The sequence below is a fragment of the Theropithecus gelada genome, chromosome 17 (genome assembly GCF_003255815.1).
Source record: "Theropithecus gelada isolate Dixy chromosome 17, Tgel_1.0, whole genome shotgun sequence".
NCBI classification, from domain to species: domain Eukaryota; kingdom Metazoa; phylum Chordata; class Mammalia; order Primates; family Cercopithecidae; genus Theropithecus; species Theropithecus gelada.
In genome coordinates, this window is record NC_037685.1 from 49,255,774 (window position 1) to 49,273,512 (window position 17,739).

Consider the following 17,739-nt stretch of genomic DNA (forward strand, 5'->3'; position numbering starts at 1 on the left):
ACAGCATGACGATAGCCACCCGCATGATTCAATTACTTCCCACCAGATCCCTCCTACGACATGTGTGGATTATGGAAACTACAAGTCAAGATGAGATTTGGGTGGGGATACAGCCGAACCATATCACAGTTCACTGAAGCTAGAATTTGCAACCTCACCTGTGTCTGCAGCTGACATTCAAGCATCAGTTCCTGATTTGGCCTTGAGTCACGCAACATGGCCCTTCATGGAACCCCTGTTAGTGAGACTTTTTTATGTCAGTACTTAGGACGATCCGTGGGGGCTACTGAGAAATCTTGGTGGTTTTCATCTAGATTCCAGCAAACTGACTCATGTTTGCTAAATGTTCTCATTAACAGAGTCCTCATCACTGCAGTTAAGTTAATTATGTTTTCGTGGGAATCTGCCAGTCTGGGGATTGCACTGGATCATCTAACTCAGGAGTCTGCCATTATTTACTGACTCTCACCATCTGTTTCGGGGAGTTTGTGACAATAGCTAGAAGCAGTTCAATTGGTGTCATTTTATATCAAACCACAGATGGTGGCTCACTCATGCCCTCAGGGCTAATGAACCCACTTGCGTGTTTGTGATTTGTGAGACAAGCCTCACCTCTCAATATTTCTCCTGCTGTTTGTTTTGTCCTACTTGGAAGCACGCATGAATGGAATCCTTTCCCATGGGATGGATAATAGATACCAGGATCTTCCAAAGGGAAAATCTCTTCCTGCTACTGATGGGTATAGATTAGTCGTAAAGTCAGAGAGGAAACAGAAAACCACTGTTGCTATGTTTTCTCATTTTTATAGATTTGCACTGTTTGGCCCAGCTCACTCTCCTGCAGAGCGGAAATGACGCTCTCCTTGCCCACTTGGACATTCGGACATTTTGCAGGGTTCTAATACTAATGTTGGTCCCCAGCCCTTCCGGAAAAACAAAAGACTGCAGGTGGTTAGGAGAGAAAGTAGACTTAATACGCCCAGACTCAGGTCCACACTGATTTCTACCCACCACTGCCCTACAGCACACAAAGCTCCGTTAGTGTCTTGTTGGCTGACAGCACAGGAAGGAGTGGAATTTCCACAGATTTCCTTATGTGGCCATTTCTCTCTTACTCCCCTACTAGTGCCAAAGAGCTCCAATCTTTGACCCAAAAACTGTTGGTTCTCGTTACTCACCGTAGTTATGTTCTGAAGTCACCAAGAACACTGACTTTGTGAATACTAAACCATTGCTCCTAGGGGAAATACAAGGCTAGGTTCCTGCAAGCCTCTGCTCACAAGATGTTTATCAATGATCAATATGTAACCTGGTTTTCTGTGTAACGGCACCTCGTTTAGTGTGGATTGCTGATTCATGAACACTCAACATGCACTCTCACTCGTGCCTGAACGCAGCTTCTCTTACATATGTGTTTCTCCATAAGGGACTTCACAGCCTTCTTGCACTTACCAACACTAGGCTGCACTTCAACACAATGCATGGGGGGCATCTGAAACAGCAAAATCACCAGCATAAAGCACAAAAATGTGGAAAACAGGGCACTACAGAGACCAAGACAAGGACATGTGTGTACCGTATGAGCTGCAGCAAGAAGGCAGGAATGTCACCTTGCTGGACCTCAGCTGGGACTCACTTTGCCTCCGTGTATAGCTGTGAATGCCAGTGTTTATTTGGGGGGGATTCCAAGTGAGTTTTAGTGAGCAGACAAGTTGGGACATACAGAATCTGTGAATAATGAGGACCCACTTTGTCCAAGCTGGGATCCAAGGCACTGGAGGACAGCCACAGGGAGGGTTGACCGTACTGATGTCAATTGCAAGCCTCATTTGCAGCAATTTTTCAACCTTCCGTCCATCACGTGTGCTGACCACTGTCCACATGTATCAGGATCAGAGTCTGAGCGGCTGTGCCACGCCTGGGGCTGAGGCTCCATCTAATCATGATCGGGCAGTGCCTTGGGGAAGTGGAGCACAGGCAGAAGGATCCCAGTGGAGGGCTCCTCACAGGGAGAAAGGCTGGAGTTGGAGGAGGGGTTCACAGCCCCTGCCTCCCCAACCCCACCCTGAGAGCCTCCCCAGCCCCATCATGAGATGATCCTTGGCCTGAGGGCGCCTCCCATCACTGTCTCACTCACTAGGCTCTGGTCCACCGCAGGTGATGGTGTGGAGGGAAAACAGTAGATTTGAAAAGTTGGGTGCTAATGCTGAAAATAATGTCTTCTGTTTTCATCCTAAGGGGAACGAGGCCCACCTGGGAGTCCAGGACTTCAGGGGTTCCCTGGCATCACGCCCCCTTCCAACATCTCTGGGGCACCTGGTGACAAAGGGGCGCCAGGGATATTTGGCCTGAAAGGTAAGCAGGACTTATGCATCTGTGCTTCGACATCTCTAGGGGCAGGAGCCGGCAATGGCCCACTTAATCTAGGGGGAGAACAGACGTTCATTTCCACACCGTGCCCAGACTCCGGTCAAAGGGGCAGGGGCCATCATGGTCCTCCGGTGTCATTTCCATCACCTGTACGACCTGGTTCCCGGGAAGCCGAGACACAGGCCATGTCATTTACTTGCTGTAATAGCAGATATTCAAACTGCAGGGGACTCAGAAACATGCAATATGAACGGCTTTCTTCTTCCTCACTGTATTGTGTTTAGACAAATATTAAATTTAATTTGCATATCCTAATCACAAATGAGCTGAATATTGGAAAGAGATGGCGTAAAGATGAAGTCACCCATCAAACAAGCATTTGTGCGTCAGGGTTCACAGCAGCACTATTCACAAGCTCGAAGTGCTGAAAGTAACCCCAGTGTCCATCAACGGAGGAATTAAGAAGCAAAATGCAGTCAGTACGCACCTAGCACAAGAGGAGTCTTGTCTTTTTTGTTTGGTTGTTTTCTTGTTTTTTGTTTTTTTGAGACAGTCTTGCTCTGTTGCCCAGGCTGGAGTGCAGTGGCACGATCTCAGCTTGCTGCAATCTCCGCCTCCTGGGTTCAAGGAATTCTCCTGCCTCAGCCTCCCGAGTAGCTGGGATTATAGGTGCCCACCACCACGCCCGGCTGGTTTTTGTATTTTTAGTAGAGACAGGGTTTCACCATGTTGGCCAGGCTGGTCTCAAACTCTTGACCTCAAGCGATCCTCTCACCTCGGCCTTCCAAAGTGCTGGGATGACAGGTGTGAGCCACGGCGCCCAGCCTTTATTCAGTCTTAAAAAGAAGGAACTCTTATCACCCGCTGCCACCTAGATGACCCTTGAGGGCATTCTGCTGAGTGAAAGAAACCAGTCACAAAAGGTCGGATCCTGTGATCCCACACATATGAGGCCCCTGAAGTCATCAGATTCATAGAAAGAGAAAGTAGAATGGTTGCTGCTAAGGGTTGAGGGGAGAGGGACATGGGGAGTGAGTGTATAACGGGGACAGATTTCAGTTTAGGATGAAAAAGTTCTGGAGATAGTGGTGAAGGTGAATATATTTAATGCCACTGAGCAGTGCACCTAAAAATGATTAAAATGGTAACTTTTATGTTATATGTATTTTACGACAATTTTTTAAAAACAAAGACAAAGTCATTTCATGCCACAAACTTGTCAGAGATTGTCCCCTGAATGGGTGACTGTGCACCTGACTGCCCCCAGGGGCCTTGGGGTCCTGTTTAAACCCTCCTTTCTTGTCCCTAATGCCAACAGGTTATCGGGGCCCGCCAGGGCCACCCGGGTCTGCTGCTCTTCCTGGAAGCAAAGGTGACGCAGGGAACCCAGGAGCTCCAGGAACCCCAGGGACCAAAGGATGGGCCGGGGACTCCGGGCCCCAGGGCAGGCCTGGTGTGTTCGGTCTCCCGGGAGAAAAAGGTAACAGTGCCCTGGCCACAGTGAGAGGAACCCCATCCCCACAGACTTCCGTGTCCCTAATGTCTTGTTTGTGTTGCAGGGCCCAGGGGTGAACAAGGCTTTATGGGGAACACTGGACCCGCCGGCGCAGTGGGCGACAGAGGCCCCAAGGGACCCAAGGGAGACCCAGGATTCCCTGGTAAGTGACCGTCTGCATACCTGCAGAGCTAGTGGCTCAGCCCAGCCTCTCCAGGCTTGGGGACATCCTGAAGGTCAAACGGCCAGGATCCTCTCCAGCATGGGTCACATGTTGTAAAGAGCAGGGAGGAAACCAAGGCTGCGACTAGGATGTTGTCAGAGGGCCTTGGTGAATGGAAAGTTTAGTATTCAAACCGCAGGCGCTGAGTCACGGCTCAGGCCCATTTGTGTCTGGCTCATCTCTAGAAAGCACAATTGTCCGGAAAGCTCCAAAAGGGGCCTCCCCGGGTGAGAAACGCAGTAGCGCTCAGAGCAAGAGAGTGGAAATGACCTTGTGTGTTTACTGGGGCCTCTCTGTTTCCCTTCCAGGTGCCCCCGGGATTGTGGGAGCCCCCGGGATTGCAGGAATCCCCCAGAAGATTGCCATCCCACCAGGGACAGTGGGTCCGCAGGGGAGGCGAGGCCCCCCTGGGGCACCAGGGGAGATGGGGCCCCAGGGCCCCCCCGGAGAACCAGGTAAAGTGCTGAGCTGGGGCCTGGAGCCCCTCAGGGCTGCCCGGGCAAGGCCAGGGCCTGCTGGCATTACGTCCTCTTGTGTTCTCTTTGCTGATCGCCAGCTGTGCCAGGCGTGGTCACAGTTTCCAGCCACACTCACACTTCTTTGGTGGCTTGCAGGTTTCCGTGGGGCTCCAGGGAAAGCCGGGCCCCAAGGAAGAGGTGGCGTGTCTGCTGTTCCCGGGTTCCGGGGAGATGAAGGACCCGTAGGCCACCAGGGGCCAATTGGCCAAGAAGGTGAGTGACCAGTGGGGAAGGACCTTCCCAGGTCCTAGTGCTATGGGTCTGACTCACAGACTGTGGTCTGCAGGAAAGGGACACATGAGAGCCCAGAAAAGCCAGAAATGAAGTGCTGCCCCACCCTCCTGCTCCCAGTCTGAGCATGCTGCTTCACCCCTGTGCCCAGCAGAACACCGGGCACCGAGTCCCGGGATAGCCTCCCTCCTTTTCCTGGGACACCTGCAGTGGTGCGGAGTGGGCGGCAGGGATCAGTAGACATCAAGGATCGGGATTAGACAAGTAGCCAAAAACCAACTATTAAAATTTACTAGAGCCACATTGCCAGGCCCTGTCTTACTTTTTTTTTTTTTTTTTTTTGAGACAGAGTCTCACTCTGCCTCACCCAGGCTGGAGTGCAGTGGCGCGATCTCAGCTCACTGCAGCGTCTGCCTCCCGGGTTCAAGCAATTCTCCTGTCTTAGCCTCCCAAGTAGTTGGGACTACAGGCATGTGCCACCACACCCAGCTAACTTTTTTGTTTTTGTAGTTGAGACGGGGTTTCACCATGTTGACCAGGCTGGTCTTGAACTCCTGACCTCGAGTGATCCACCCGCCTCAGCCTCACAAAGTGCTGGGATTACAGGTGTAAGCCACCGTGCCCGGTCGTCTTATTTTTTTTTTAATTATTTGCACATCTGCAGAATGAAATAGGCCAGAAATAACAGCTATTCATGCAAAAAAAAAAAATCTCAAAATTTCTCTTAACCTGAGCTCAGTTTGAGCCAATGGTCTCAGCATTAAAATTAAAATTAAGGCCAGGCGCGGTGGCTCATGCCTGTAATCCCAGCACTTTGGGAGGCCGAGGCAGGTGGATCACGAGGTCAGGAGATCGAGATCATCCTGGCTTACACAGTGAAACCCCGTCTCTGCTAAAAATACAAAAAATTAGCCGGGCGTGGTGGCGGGCGCCTGTAGTCCCAGCTACTTGGGAGGCTGAGGCAGTAGAATGGCCTGAACCTGGGAGGCGGAGTTTGCAGCGAGCTGAGATTGCACCACTGCACTCCAGCCTGGGCGACAGAGCAAGACTCTGTCTCAAAAAAAAAAAAAAAAAAATTAAAATTAAACATAGGGGCCGGGTGCGGTGGCTCACGCCTGTAATCTCAGCACTTTGGGAGGCCGAGGTGGGCGGATCATGAGGTCAGATCGAGACCATCCTGTGCCACTGTACTCCGGCCTGGGTGACAGAGTGAGACTCCATCTCAAAAAAAAAAAATTAAACATAGGGAGCATTATTGGTGTCCGAGTCAAAGGCAATAGCAGTCCCCTGCCCCGGGGTCAGATCCACAGCCGGCAAATTATGGGTAGTGTGGTGTGCACCTGAAAACAAATGCCGGCAAATCGGAGCCCGCCCAGGGCAGGAGACAAGCTAGAGACGGCGGAAGGGAAGTGTCCTGGGCGAAAGGGTCATGACCATGGGTGTCCCCTGGAACGGGAGGGGACAGTGGGAGAAAGGTTCACAGAGCTGCTTTGCCAGAGGCAGATGAGCCACCCCATGTGCTCCCTGGTAGGAGTTATAGGAGGCGGATCTCAGCTGCGCAGAGAAAGAACATTCTAACCCAGGATGTGGTCAAGTGCGCGATCAGCGTGGCCTGCAATGAGCCACGTCTCCTGGAAGTGTCCAGCGGAGGGAGGCCACTGCTGGGGGTGGAGGCTGGCCTGCGATACTCCTCTGGTCCTTTATGGAAAGGACCCCTCCTCTGTGCCCAGTGCCCTCATTGCCATCATTTCATGCTGCTAAGCACAAAGTGTAGATCAAATCCTTCCCAACAGTCTCCTGATCTCAACAGACAGTGCCAACATCTGGGGAAGGAAAGCAATGGTGCTAGGCGCACCTGGAAACTGCCCTGCACCGCTGGGTCCCCAGGTTTCTGTGGGGCAGCTGTAAAGGGGGCTGCTCTCTCTCTCTTTCTCGGGCTGTAGGTGCACCAGGCCGTCCAGGGAGCCCGGGCCTGCCGGGTATGCCAGGCCGCAGCGTCAGCATCGGCTACCTCCTGGTGAAGCACAGCCAGACGGACCAGGAGCCCATGTGCCCGGTGGGCATGAACAAGCTCTGGAGTGGGTACAGCCTGCTGTACTTTGAGGGCCAGGAGAAGGCACACAACCAGGACCTGGGTAGGTCCCTCCCACCTGGCCCCCATGATCTGCTCAGGGCTGGCCTGGAAGTGGCTAAGGTCAAAGGGCCACAGCGAGACTCCCAAACCCTTCACGGCTGATAAGTGCCCCTGATGAAGGGTCCACCCACATTCCTGGAAGTGCAGAAAGATTAAAAAGGCCTTTGAAGCAGAAGCCTTACAAAGCCCTTAAACCTCAGGACCTTAACACAGGGACCTGCCTTTTAACTTGGTATCAACTTCCGCAGGCTCCCATGTGACCCATCTGACCCTTGACCCCTCTCCAGTGGAGACCACCAATTACTTCACCTCCTTCTTGCTTTTTGACCCAAGTTCTGTAGACTTGGAGTCAGGCAGGGGCCATAAGGTGCTGGGGTTCATATAAGACTCTCCCGGCCGGGCACGGTGGCTCAAGCCTGTAATCCCAGCACTTTGGGAGGCCGAGACGGGCGGATCACAAGGTCAGGAGATCGAGACCATCCTGGCTAACACGGTGAAACCCCGTCTCTACTAAAAAAATACAAAAAACTAGCCGGGCAAGGTGGTGGGCGCCTGTAGTCCCAGCTACTTGGGAGGCTGAGGCAGGAGAATGGCGTAAACCCAGGAGGCGGAGCTTGCAGTGAGCTGAGATCCGGCCACTGCACTCCAGCCTGGGCGACAGAGCGAGACTCTGTCTCAACAAAAAAAAAAAAAAAAAAAGACTCTCCCATACAGGACCCCAGGAAAATGGACCCATGGACACGTGTGCACGCTCTTATTCAAGGAAGCCTTTAAAAGGCATTAATGTGACTTTGAATACAGAAAACGCAACACACACAAATTACAAGTGAAGGTGGCTTAGTCTGAGGTCCCCTTTGAGGGGGTGACGGGAAGGCTCTCCGGGACACTGGCTGTGTTCCGCCTCCTCAGTGCAGGTTACACCAGGCGTTCTGCCCCCGGAAAGCGTGGAGCTGGCTCATGGCGCCAGCACATTCCTGCCTGTGCGCCCCACTTCCACAATGAGTTTCTAAAGAACAGTGAGGCAAAGGCCGCCGAGGATAAGGGCCTAGAATAGATCTGGGAACAGGGCCAAGGAGGCAGGCCTAGCCCAGGCATGTTTGCTCAAGGTGGCTGCACCTCTGGGTCTGAGCTTTTCCGTAGTCCCTGTGAAGACGGAAACCTGCTTAGCCGCATCATTCACCATGGCCAGGAGATAAAGGCTGTCTTGGTCTCTAGAAGCAATAAGGCTACATGGAAGGGAGAGGGGCCAGGGCTCCTTCTGGGGTGGCTCCTTGGGGTCAAAGAGCAACCCCTTGGAGGCCATCAGAGTTTTCTTGGGGCCAGTGCTGTTAAGACCCCACTAAGGTAAGGCTCACCCAAAATGCTATTCCATGAAGACACCACTCCCTGCTGATGCAGCTTGGCCCAGTATGTGTGAGAACGTGTAGAAGAACAGAGCTGTTCTGAAATGCCAGTGTAGTCTGTTTGATCAAAAAGAGAAAAAGAAAGAAATTGGGAAGCCTTAGCCTGGCCCTCCGGTAGGTGGCTGAACTCCACCAGGTGTCCTGGGGCAAGTCTGTGACACGGAGCCTCCTGGGCCTGGCCAGGGCTGGCAGGTGCATCTTGTAGCCACACGACACTGTGATCTCATGACCTCTCCTTCCGCAGGGCTGGCGGGCTCCTGCCTGGCGCGGTTCAGCACCATGCCCTTCCTGTACTGCAACCCTGGTGATGTCTGCTACTATGCCAGCCGGAACGACAAGTCCTACTGGCTGTCTACCACGGCTCCGCTGCCCATGATGCCTGTGGCCGAGGATGAGATCAAGCCCTACATCAGCCGCTGCTCTGTGTGTGAGGCCCCAGCCGTCGCCATCGCCGTCCACAGTCAGGATGTCTCCATTCCACACTGCCCAGCTGGGTGGCGGAGCTTGTGGATCGGATATTCCTTCCTCATGGTACGTGGCATTTACCCAGTTCCCCTCCCCAGCCACACCCTGGCTGGGGACACGGCAAGAACCCCTGCCTTTGTAAGAATAATCAGACAGGGCAGTTCAGGGTGTGCACTGCATGAGGGCACTTGGCCCAGGGAGAGAGAGCTGGAATACAGCTTACACTTTGCTAACTGAGCCACATGCTGGGCACAGGGCTTCCCCCACCCAGAAAGGGCTCATTAATTTGCCACCAGGCCTTCGTAAGGAGTGTAACCAGGACGAATTTGCCTGTCATCCGTCTTACTAGTATAACACCAACACCAAAGGTACAGCTGCTTTGGGTTTACCAGAAGTCTAAATATATGGAAGACTTTTCTCCAGAATCCTGATCTTATTTAGAATCTATCTGGAACCTTAAATACCTTCAAGAAATACCTATTAACTGCCTGGCTTAAAATGGATATACATTCATGAGGAAAATTCTGGAATACTTTTGGGTATAAAACAGAGAGCCTGTGTACTTTGAAATCCAGGGAAAGGTGCACAACCAGGACCTGGGAAGGTGCCGCCCACCCTGCCAGTTCGCCTTTGGGTATGAAATAGAGAACCCTCAGCTTTGGCCAGATCAGGTTTAGCTTAATCTCCAGGGAAGAGACCACAGCACCGTAGTGTCTTTTGCAATATTACCTCTTAAAGCAGAGGCTCCTCAACTTGGAGTAGGGTCCCGTCCAGGCACATTCATTGTAAGATGAAGATATCGTTGAGTTGAAAGTGCATTCTCAATTTATGATGGGTTTATCTGGACGTAGCCCCACCAGAAATCCAATAGTGAATTGAATACCTATTGCTTTGGCACCATCGAAAAGTCAAAACTCATTGAAGTCTAACCATGGTAAATCGGGGACCATCTGTATACTATTGTAGGGAGAAAAGAGAGTCTTGCTGAGCACAGTGGGTCTTCCATTGAGTTTATTTATAGGCATTATAACTGTCATAACTCCAGCTGCATGGATCGGACGCCCAGCATGTTAAATATTTCACAAATTATATATACACACAACATAAAATATAAATTACATAATGATTGCTAATCTTCCAAAACAACAGGAAAAAAAATCCAGATTCTAGGAAAGGAAGGAAAAGACAAACAGTATTGGCATTTTAACAAGTATTGTTGCTGTGATAAGTTGGAGCAACAGGATACTAAATCCTGGGCAGGGACAGGCACAGCCTCTACCTTTCCAGAAGCGTATCATGGAAGGTGACTTTGGAGCAACCTTCTTTTGTTTCACAGTGACCTTCGGGGTGCCCCTGTGTCATGGAGGAAGTAAGCTTTGGTTGCTCCTATTTCTTTAACTTCCATTGTTAAATTCAAAATAAATGAGCCTCTCGCTTGTGAAGGGCATGATTACACAGTATCCAAAAAGGCCAGGCATCCCCTGTTCCATTAGCAATCAGCTTTCAAGTTACTGTCATGAGATAAGCAGGCATTATCCTCTGCACACATAACTCTCTGCTTAAATCAATGGCTGACAGCCTCAGCAAGCCTGGAACTTGACATCCCCAAAAGGCATGGGTTGAGATGGCTCCTGTCACCCTGCTGACAGATGCAGGGGTCAGAACAGATGGGCCAGAAGTACCTTGACTTCTGAGAACAACAGAAAGTCCCCACTGGCCCTGACGATGGATAAGTGAGCAGACACATCTGTGTACTGGAGATGTGCCCCCTCCAGATGTGTCCTGACTGCTGTCTAGGAGACAGGACCTAAACCAAGACAGCTGTGTGCCTCGTCTGTGCTTTAAATACTCTTTGATCCCTTCCGTGTAGTGACAAGCGTATGGTGCCGCTAGGGCTGCTGGCATCTCAGCATAATGAGAGCTGACTTTGGAGAGGAGAGGACAGCTCGGCTGAGAGCAACTGCCCCACTGTCCCCAGTGGATGCACAGAAGGCGAGAACAGTGCCAAGGCTAGCACCCGGCTCACCCTTCTTTTGTCCATGAGGATAGGTGGCCCCAGAGGATGCATTTTCTGCATTCTCTACAAGCGAGCACCACGTGGGACGGAGGACGAGGGCAGAGCCCCGGATGCAGACTGCAGCAGCAAAAGTCATTTTCCTCCCCTCCCCTCGGTGGCCTCTCTCAAAGCTGGTCTGGTGGAGGCTACAGTATCTAGCTGGCCGTTATTTTAGTTCCTCTTTTTTCAATTCTGGCTACAATCTGGAGCCCTCACAGCCCCTTCTCCAGGTCAGCCTCTCATCCAGGCAGTTCTCTTAAGATATATGAGCTGCTGTGAGTACCAAAGCCAGAGGCTTGCCCACTGAGAGGAGCACATTGGAAAGGGTGCGTGTGCCTGCACTGTGTGCACTTATGCACGTGTGTGCACAGGGGTGTGTACATGCATGGGTGTGCATGCATGCATTTGTGTGTGTGCATGAGTGTACACCGTGTGTGTGCAGCAAACTCAGCTCTTACCTGGCTGCACCAGCCTCTAAGACTTCACACATTGCGCTCCCTTCTGAGCTCATTCTGGGAGTCCCAGGTGTCTGCTTTGGGCAGCTCCCAGCACGGCCTCAGCTCCTTCAGACTGCAGTGAAGCCAGAGGTGCCCGGGAGGACGTCTCCACTTCTTATTACCTGCTCATTAGCAGACAAGAGCAGGCAGCTCAGGGCTGGACAGGCTTCTGCCTTCTGTGAGCAGAACACTTTTTAAAGGTTTTTTGGTTTCTGTGTGTGTTTAAAGGAAAGCTTAAACTAGGGCCCCTGCCCAAATACATCATAGTACAGCCCCTTTTTCCCCGCAAACTGAACTGAGATATTCCGAAGCCCACTTACCCCTCAAAGCCTGCTCGGCCAAGCCAAATGGCACTTATACACAAACTGTGGGGCCCAGGAGGCCTGCCGTGCAGTTCCATAAAGGCTAAACATGTTGACCCAACAGAAAGTAGAACCTTAAAATGAAAAAAAAAAAAGAAATACGGCTCCCTTGAAGACCTCACCCACCTCCCAGCCAGCCTCAGGATCAACTAACTATTTAACAACCTCTGATTGAAAAAAAATTATTTAATTACACAAGCAATACATATTTATTGTGAAAAATCCGCAAGTACAGATTTTTTAGAAATAACTAAAACCACTTCCCTTTCCTCCCTGATCATCAGCATTTCCAGAGAAGGGGCTGGGAGGCCTGGTTGGGTGATTATTTTTAACTTATTAGCCTCAGATGCTAGCCTCCGTTTTAATTTTATTTTTTTCTTTTAAAAAGAGTAAACATTGTGTTATCTCTTCTGCCAGGTATTTTTATCTGAATGGTTGATTAGGTAGATGGTTTGTTTTGTTACTGAAATGTCGTCAGTTGCATCTGCGGCTCACACCTGCTGTCCCTGCTCTAGTTCCCACTGAACGGCCAGCCTGGCTGCGAATTAAGTGTCCACGCACCTGCCTCCGCAGCACATCCTCGTGCCTGGGGCTGCCTCCTGCAGGGGCCCGGGTGTATTTCACCAACCCCCTCTTGCTGAAGGTGCATTCGTGAGGATGCCGCATGTCCGTATTGACACCGACGGATGGTCATGGTTTGCTGTTCAGTAAAAACACACGCACAGAAGAGGGCCGTGCCCTGACCCCGTGCCACCTGCAGCCTGTGATTCCTAACCCTGTCCTGCCCCCTCTCTGTGCAGCACACGGCGGCGGGAGACGAAGGCGGCGGCCAGTCACTGGTGTCACCGGGCAGCTGTCTGGAGGACTTCCGCGCCACGCCATTCATCGAGTGCAATGGAGGCCGCGGCACCTGCCACTACTACGCCAATAAGTACAGCTTCTGGCTGACCACCATTCCCGAGCAGAGCTTCCAGGGCTCGCCCTCCGCTGACACGCTCAAGGCCGGCCTCATCCGCACACACATCAGCCGCTGCCAGGTGTGCATGAAGAACCTGTGAGCCGGCGCATGCCAGGAAGGGCCATTTTGGTGCTTATTCTTAACTTATTACCTCAGGTGCCAACCCAAAAATTGGTTTTATTTTTTCTTAAAAAAAAAAAAAAGTCTACCAAAGGAATTTGCATCCAGCAGCAGCACTTAGACCTGCCAGCCACTGTCATCAAGCGGGTGCAAGCACTCGGGACCCCTGCAGGGCAAACCCTGCCCATAGAAAGCCAGGCGCAACCCTGGCCCCCGTTACCCCTGCTAGATGTACCGCCTGGAGGCACAGCTAACCACTTCGCACACACCCATGTAACCACTGCACTTTCAAACGCCACAGACAACTCACATTGTTCAACTCACTTCTCGGGGTGGGATAGACGAGACAACAGCACACAGGCAGCCAGCCGTGGCCAGAGGCTCGAGGGGCTCAGGGGCTCAGGCCCCCCTCCCCACATGAGGGCCCTGTGGGTGGGCCTAGCCCTGCTTTCTACACCAATGTTATGCCAGCTCTGTGTTCTCCCAAATACCGTTGATGTGAATTATCTTCAAGGCAAAACTGTGCTCTTTCTTGTAAAAAACACTGATAATCACACAGCGGTCGGTCATTCTTTTGCCACATCCCTGTAGACCATTGGGTTTGGCCAAACTCAGGCGGAAGTGGAGACCTTTCTAGGCGTCATTGTCAGCCCTGCTACTTGAAGGTACACCCCATAGGGTCGGAGGTGCTGTCCCCACTGCCCCACGTTGTCCCTGACATCTAACCCCTCCACTGCTGGGGGTGAGCTGTGCTCTTCTGACTACCCCCTCCTGTGTAACGACTACAAAATAAAACTAGTTTTGAATATTTTTAAACCCCAAGTTGCTGACTGCCTTAATCTTATCGTGTTCACAGAGCAAAACGTTTGATGAATGCAAGGCACTGCGTCCACCCATGCTGCTGTTTTTATCCATCTCAGTAGAGTTGAACCCATTTGTGGTATTGCAGCCATTTCTCAGGGAATGTGTTTATGTTTATAACTCACTAATGCTTACAGAAAACACCCCAACCAGGCCAGGCGTGCTGGCTCATGCCTGTAATCCCAACACTTTGGGAGGCCGAGGCAGGTGGATCACCTGAGGTCAGGAGTTCAAGACCAGCCTGGCCAACATGGTGAAACCCCATCTCTACTAAAAATACAAAAATTTGCCGGCGCCCATAATCGCAGCTACTCGGGAGACTGAGGCAGGAGAATCACTTGAACCCGGGAGGCAGAGGTTGCAGTGAGCTGAGATTGTGCCACTGTACTCCAGCCTGGGCAACAAAAGTGAAACTCCATCTCAAAAAAAAAGAGAAAGAATAAAAACACCCCAACCAGCACTTGTGGGAATTTGGAGAAAGGGCACTTCACAAATGTATTTCCAAAGTCATTCAATTCGTTCCAACATAGGCTGGGTGCAGTGCCCCACATCTGTAATCCCAGTACTTTGGGAGGCTGAGGTGGGAGGATCACTTGAGCCATAGGAGTTTGATACTAGCCTGGACAATATAGTGAGACCCCATGTCTACAAAAAAAAGTTCCCACATAACTTCCCAAGTCAAAGCTCAGTATTTCAAAGAAACAGTCTCCGAGATTCAGCTCACAGAGTTTGACTCTCTGAAATGCAAGCTCAAATTGAAGTTTTCCTAAGAAAAATGTTCACATTATGAAATAAGTATCCTACCTTATAATGTTATTTGAAACAGATAAACAGCTGCCGTAGCTCATGTTCCCCCAGAAGCTGGCTGAGGCCAGGACCTCTACAGAGCAGGGCTATGTGGGAAGGTGATTTCAGGAAGCCTGAGTGGGACCTGGAGGGGGAGAAACCAAGAATAAGAAAAGCCAACTCAAGGATGTGAGACTAAGGGGGTTACCACTGTGGATGGTTTAGGCTTGATCCTGCTTGGGATCCACCAAGGAAGGAGCCTCAGATGGTCCAGCCATGGCTTGGAAAGGGAAGTGTTCTTCATCAGCTGTGGTCTCGACTGGTCGGGGGTTGCCTGAGGGTGTTAATTCCCTCACACTCCCGGGTGCGCCACACACCACGGCTGAGCGGGCTCCTGCCAGATGCCAGGTAGAGGTGGTAGAGGACCAGGCAGAGCTGAGACACGGTGTGTCAGGCCACACCTGCACGTGGCCGGTCACCACGGCAATAGCTGCAGCAAAACGGTGGGCCCAGAGCGTGTGAGACGGAGATCAAGAGACCAGAGCTTGCAACCACAGCAACTCTAGAAGCTGGGAAGCAGCAATTCATTCTAGACTCCACCCCCACTGCCAAGGAGGCAACCACAAAGTATGCTGCGGTCCTGAAGACCCCTGCTCGACTGGGGTAGGCTGGATACCTTGTGTGGCGGTCACACTTCAGCGTCAGTACCCAGTGTTAAACATCAAAGAAATGTTTCACCCTAGACCTAAAATACATGAGAAGACGAAGATCCTCAACACAATTGGTTTCCAAAATGTGGATTATAAAATATAAACCAATCACAATTCATAACCCCGACATCTGTGCCAAGGAGCCCACGATCCCGCTGAAGTATAGCGAGTGGAGATGCCTCATCTGGAATCGAACCATTGGCTATCCCACACCTTGAAAATCAGAGCTCTGTCCTTCATGGACCCTGCATGTTGCATAAGACCGATTTTTCCAGGCTAGTTTCTTGGTGCCAGGAATAACTGCCCCCTGAGAGCTGAGCGTGCTTGAACCATCCACTAATGATGTGCCACATTTTCCAGAGGGTGGGTGCCCCAAAGTCAGAATCACTTCTGCCTCCCAACTGCTTCAGACAGTGACTTTCAGCACCCCAGGCAGAGATGCTGCTGGAATGTGCATAAAAATGCATCTGCAGCCATCCTGACTGGGTAGGGGTACCCAGAAGATTCACAAGCCCCTGGAGAGCACATCAGCCTTTAATCCATCCAAAAAGAGCAAGTTGGCAAGGATGGCCTGAATGGGTTGCTTCAGTGAGCCGGGCCTCCGGTAAAATCCATCAGAGTACCTGTGCATCAGAGTGATGTCAGGAGAATCAGATCAGTCACTACACGTGAACGTGCCTAAGCTGCAGGCATGTATGCACTCGCACGTGTCCAGGACCTAAGAGGAAGGAGGTAGAGAATTGCTGCAACTTGGGAGTTCTAAATGTGTTGAGGTTGAGCACTATGATTTCAAATGCACAGTGCAGGGAAGGGAGTAGAATGATTTGGAAAGTAAATTCCACGGCATCCTAGACATGGGAGGGAAGGGTAACACGAGCTACCAGGAGGATCTTAAAGTGACAGACCAAACCCAAGCAGATGTCTTGAGGGCAACGAGGGAACAGCATCCTCACCTCCCACACGTGGTGCAGCAAGAACCTCAGTCTGCAGACTCAGGAAGCCACCACGCTACAAATATCTAGGAGCTGTTTGTATTCATACAGCGTAAGTTCAGCTCAGACAATAAAATGTCAGGCTGTCCTCCCCCTCCCCGCTGAGAAATGCTCAGTGTTTCTGGTTACACCTGGAGGTGGCTTTTCCTTGAGGCCGCCTTCCTGGAAAAGGGCCATCCACTTATTTCAAAAGAAAACCCTGCAGAAGTTTCAGGAGCTCACTGAAGCCAGTAGGGGAAAGGTGCTGTTAATAATATAAGTAATTTGGAAATGAGTGGCGTCTCTAAGACCAAAGGCAAAGAGAACTGCACACAGCATTGTACTCTAGCGGATAAAGTTGTTTCTTGCAGGAGTACTGGTGAACAGTGCTGACACCGCATTTGCTAAAACTGAACCATTGGTTGGGCACGGTGGCTCACGCCTGTAATCCCACGACAGAGAGAGACTCTGTCTCCAAAACAACAACAACAACAACAACAACAACAAACTGAACCATTAATTAATTGGATGGTCGGTGGGAGCCATGTTTCTTATTGGAGGAGAATTTATAGCAAAGTGGGAAAATGACACAATGATTAGAGTCAGAGATATCAGAAGAACTCAGGTTTAGCCTATTATAGACACCTATAGTCGCATAAAGAAATATCTGTAGGTATGTGTACATATAGGGGTAGGTGTGTGTACATATAGGGGTAGGTGTGTGTACATATAGGGGTAGGTGTGTGTATATATAGGGGTAGGTGTGTGTATATATAGGGGTAGGTGTGTGTATATATAGGGGTTAGTACACACGCATGTATTTCTTTGCTCTGTCAGCTGGGAGGGCCTGAGAGAAGCAGCCCCCCAGGAGCAGTGAGCACACCTGGCCCCAGATCTGGGTTTCTAACACTCTTCTCCAATAAAAGGACCCGAGGCTCCTCGGGGAGATGGCTGATTCTGAGACTGGGGCAGGAAATATAGACGATGAGACTGGAACATCTTGTAGTGCCAGAAAGTAAGGAAGTGCTCAAATAAAACCCCAAATGGAGATATGTGGAAGTGACACGGGAGCCATCTGAAAGAGCTCCCTAAGACCCAAGACGAAGCCATCTGAACAAGAAAGTAAGATAGTATTGGATAACAACCCAAAGTATAAAATCAATATCCATAAGTCCATTCTGAGTCCTCAGCCTTCCTCTCTAAGGATGACCTGCTGTTCCCAGCACCCAGCGAGGTCCTCAAGGCTGGACGGTGTCCGAGGAAGAGCGGCTCATGGGTGGCGTATCTCCTGCACGGCCTGTGCCCAGCTGTGCGGGGCAGCTACGGCTCCGATGTTGACGCACGTGTGTGTGCAGCTGTGCAGTGGCGCGTGTGGCACACATACACCCTCCCCAGAAAAGAAGCACCTTTCCTGCTCCTACACCTCCCCGTCAGGCACTTCTCACAATTCTGCCAAAACCAAGGGAGATGAAAAACGAAATGTCACAAAGACAATGTGCCCCTTTTTTTGAGACGGAGTCTGGCTCTGTTGCCCAGGCTGGAGTGCAATGGCAGGATCTTGGCTCACTGCAGCCTCCAC

At 51.1% G+C, this 17,739-nt stretch overlaps 1 protein-coding gene across 1 annotated transcript in view; it reads left to right on the forward strand.

Moving 5' to 3' along the window:
* The window catches only part of COL4A2 (collagen type IV alpha 2 chain), a 197,967-nt gene extending 184,319 nt beyond the window's left edge, over window positions 1-13,648 (forward strand). Inside the window, exons 41-48 of the mRNA XM_025364401.1 lie at window positions 2,239-2,355; window positions 3,689-3,850; window positions 3,930-4,028; window positions 4,397-4,543; window positions 4,703-4,819; window positions 6,781-6,972; window positions 8,619-8,905; window positions 12,555-13,648. Coding sequence (XP_025220186.1) covers window positions 2,239-2,355; window positions 3,689-3,850; window positions 3,930-4,028; window positions 4,397-4,543; window positions 4,703-4,819; window positions 6,781-6,972; window positions 8,619-8,905; window positions 12,555-12,812 — 1,379 coding nt within the window. The 3' untranslated portion in view covers window positions 12,813-13,648. The remainder of the gene's footprint in view (window positions 1-2,238; window positions 2,356-3,688; window positions 3,851-3,929; window positions 4,029-4,396; window positions 4,544-4,702; window positions 4,820-6,780; window positions 6,973-8,618; window positions 8,906-12,554) is intronic.
* Window positions 13,649-17,739: the final 4,091 nt, after the last annotated feature.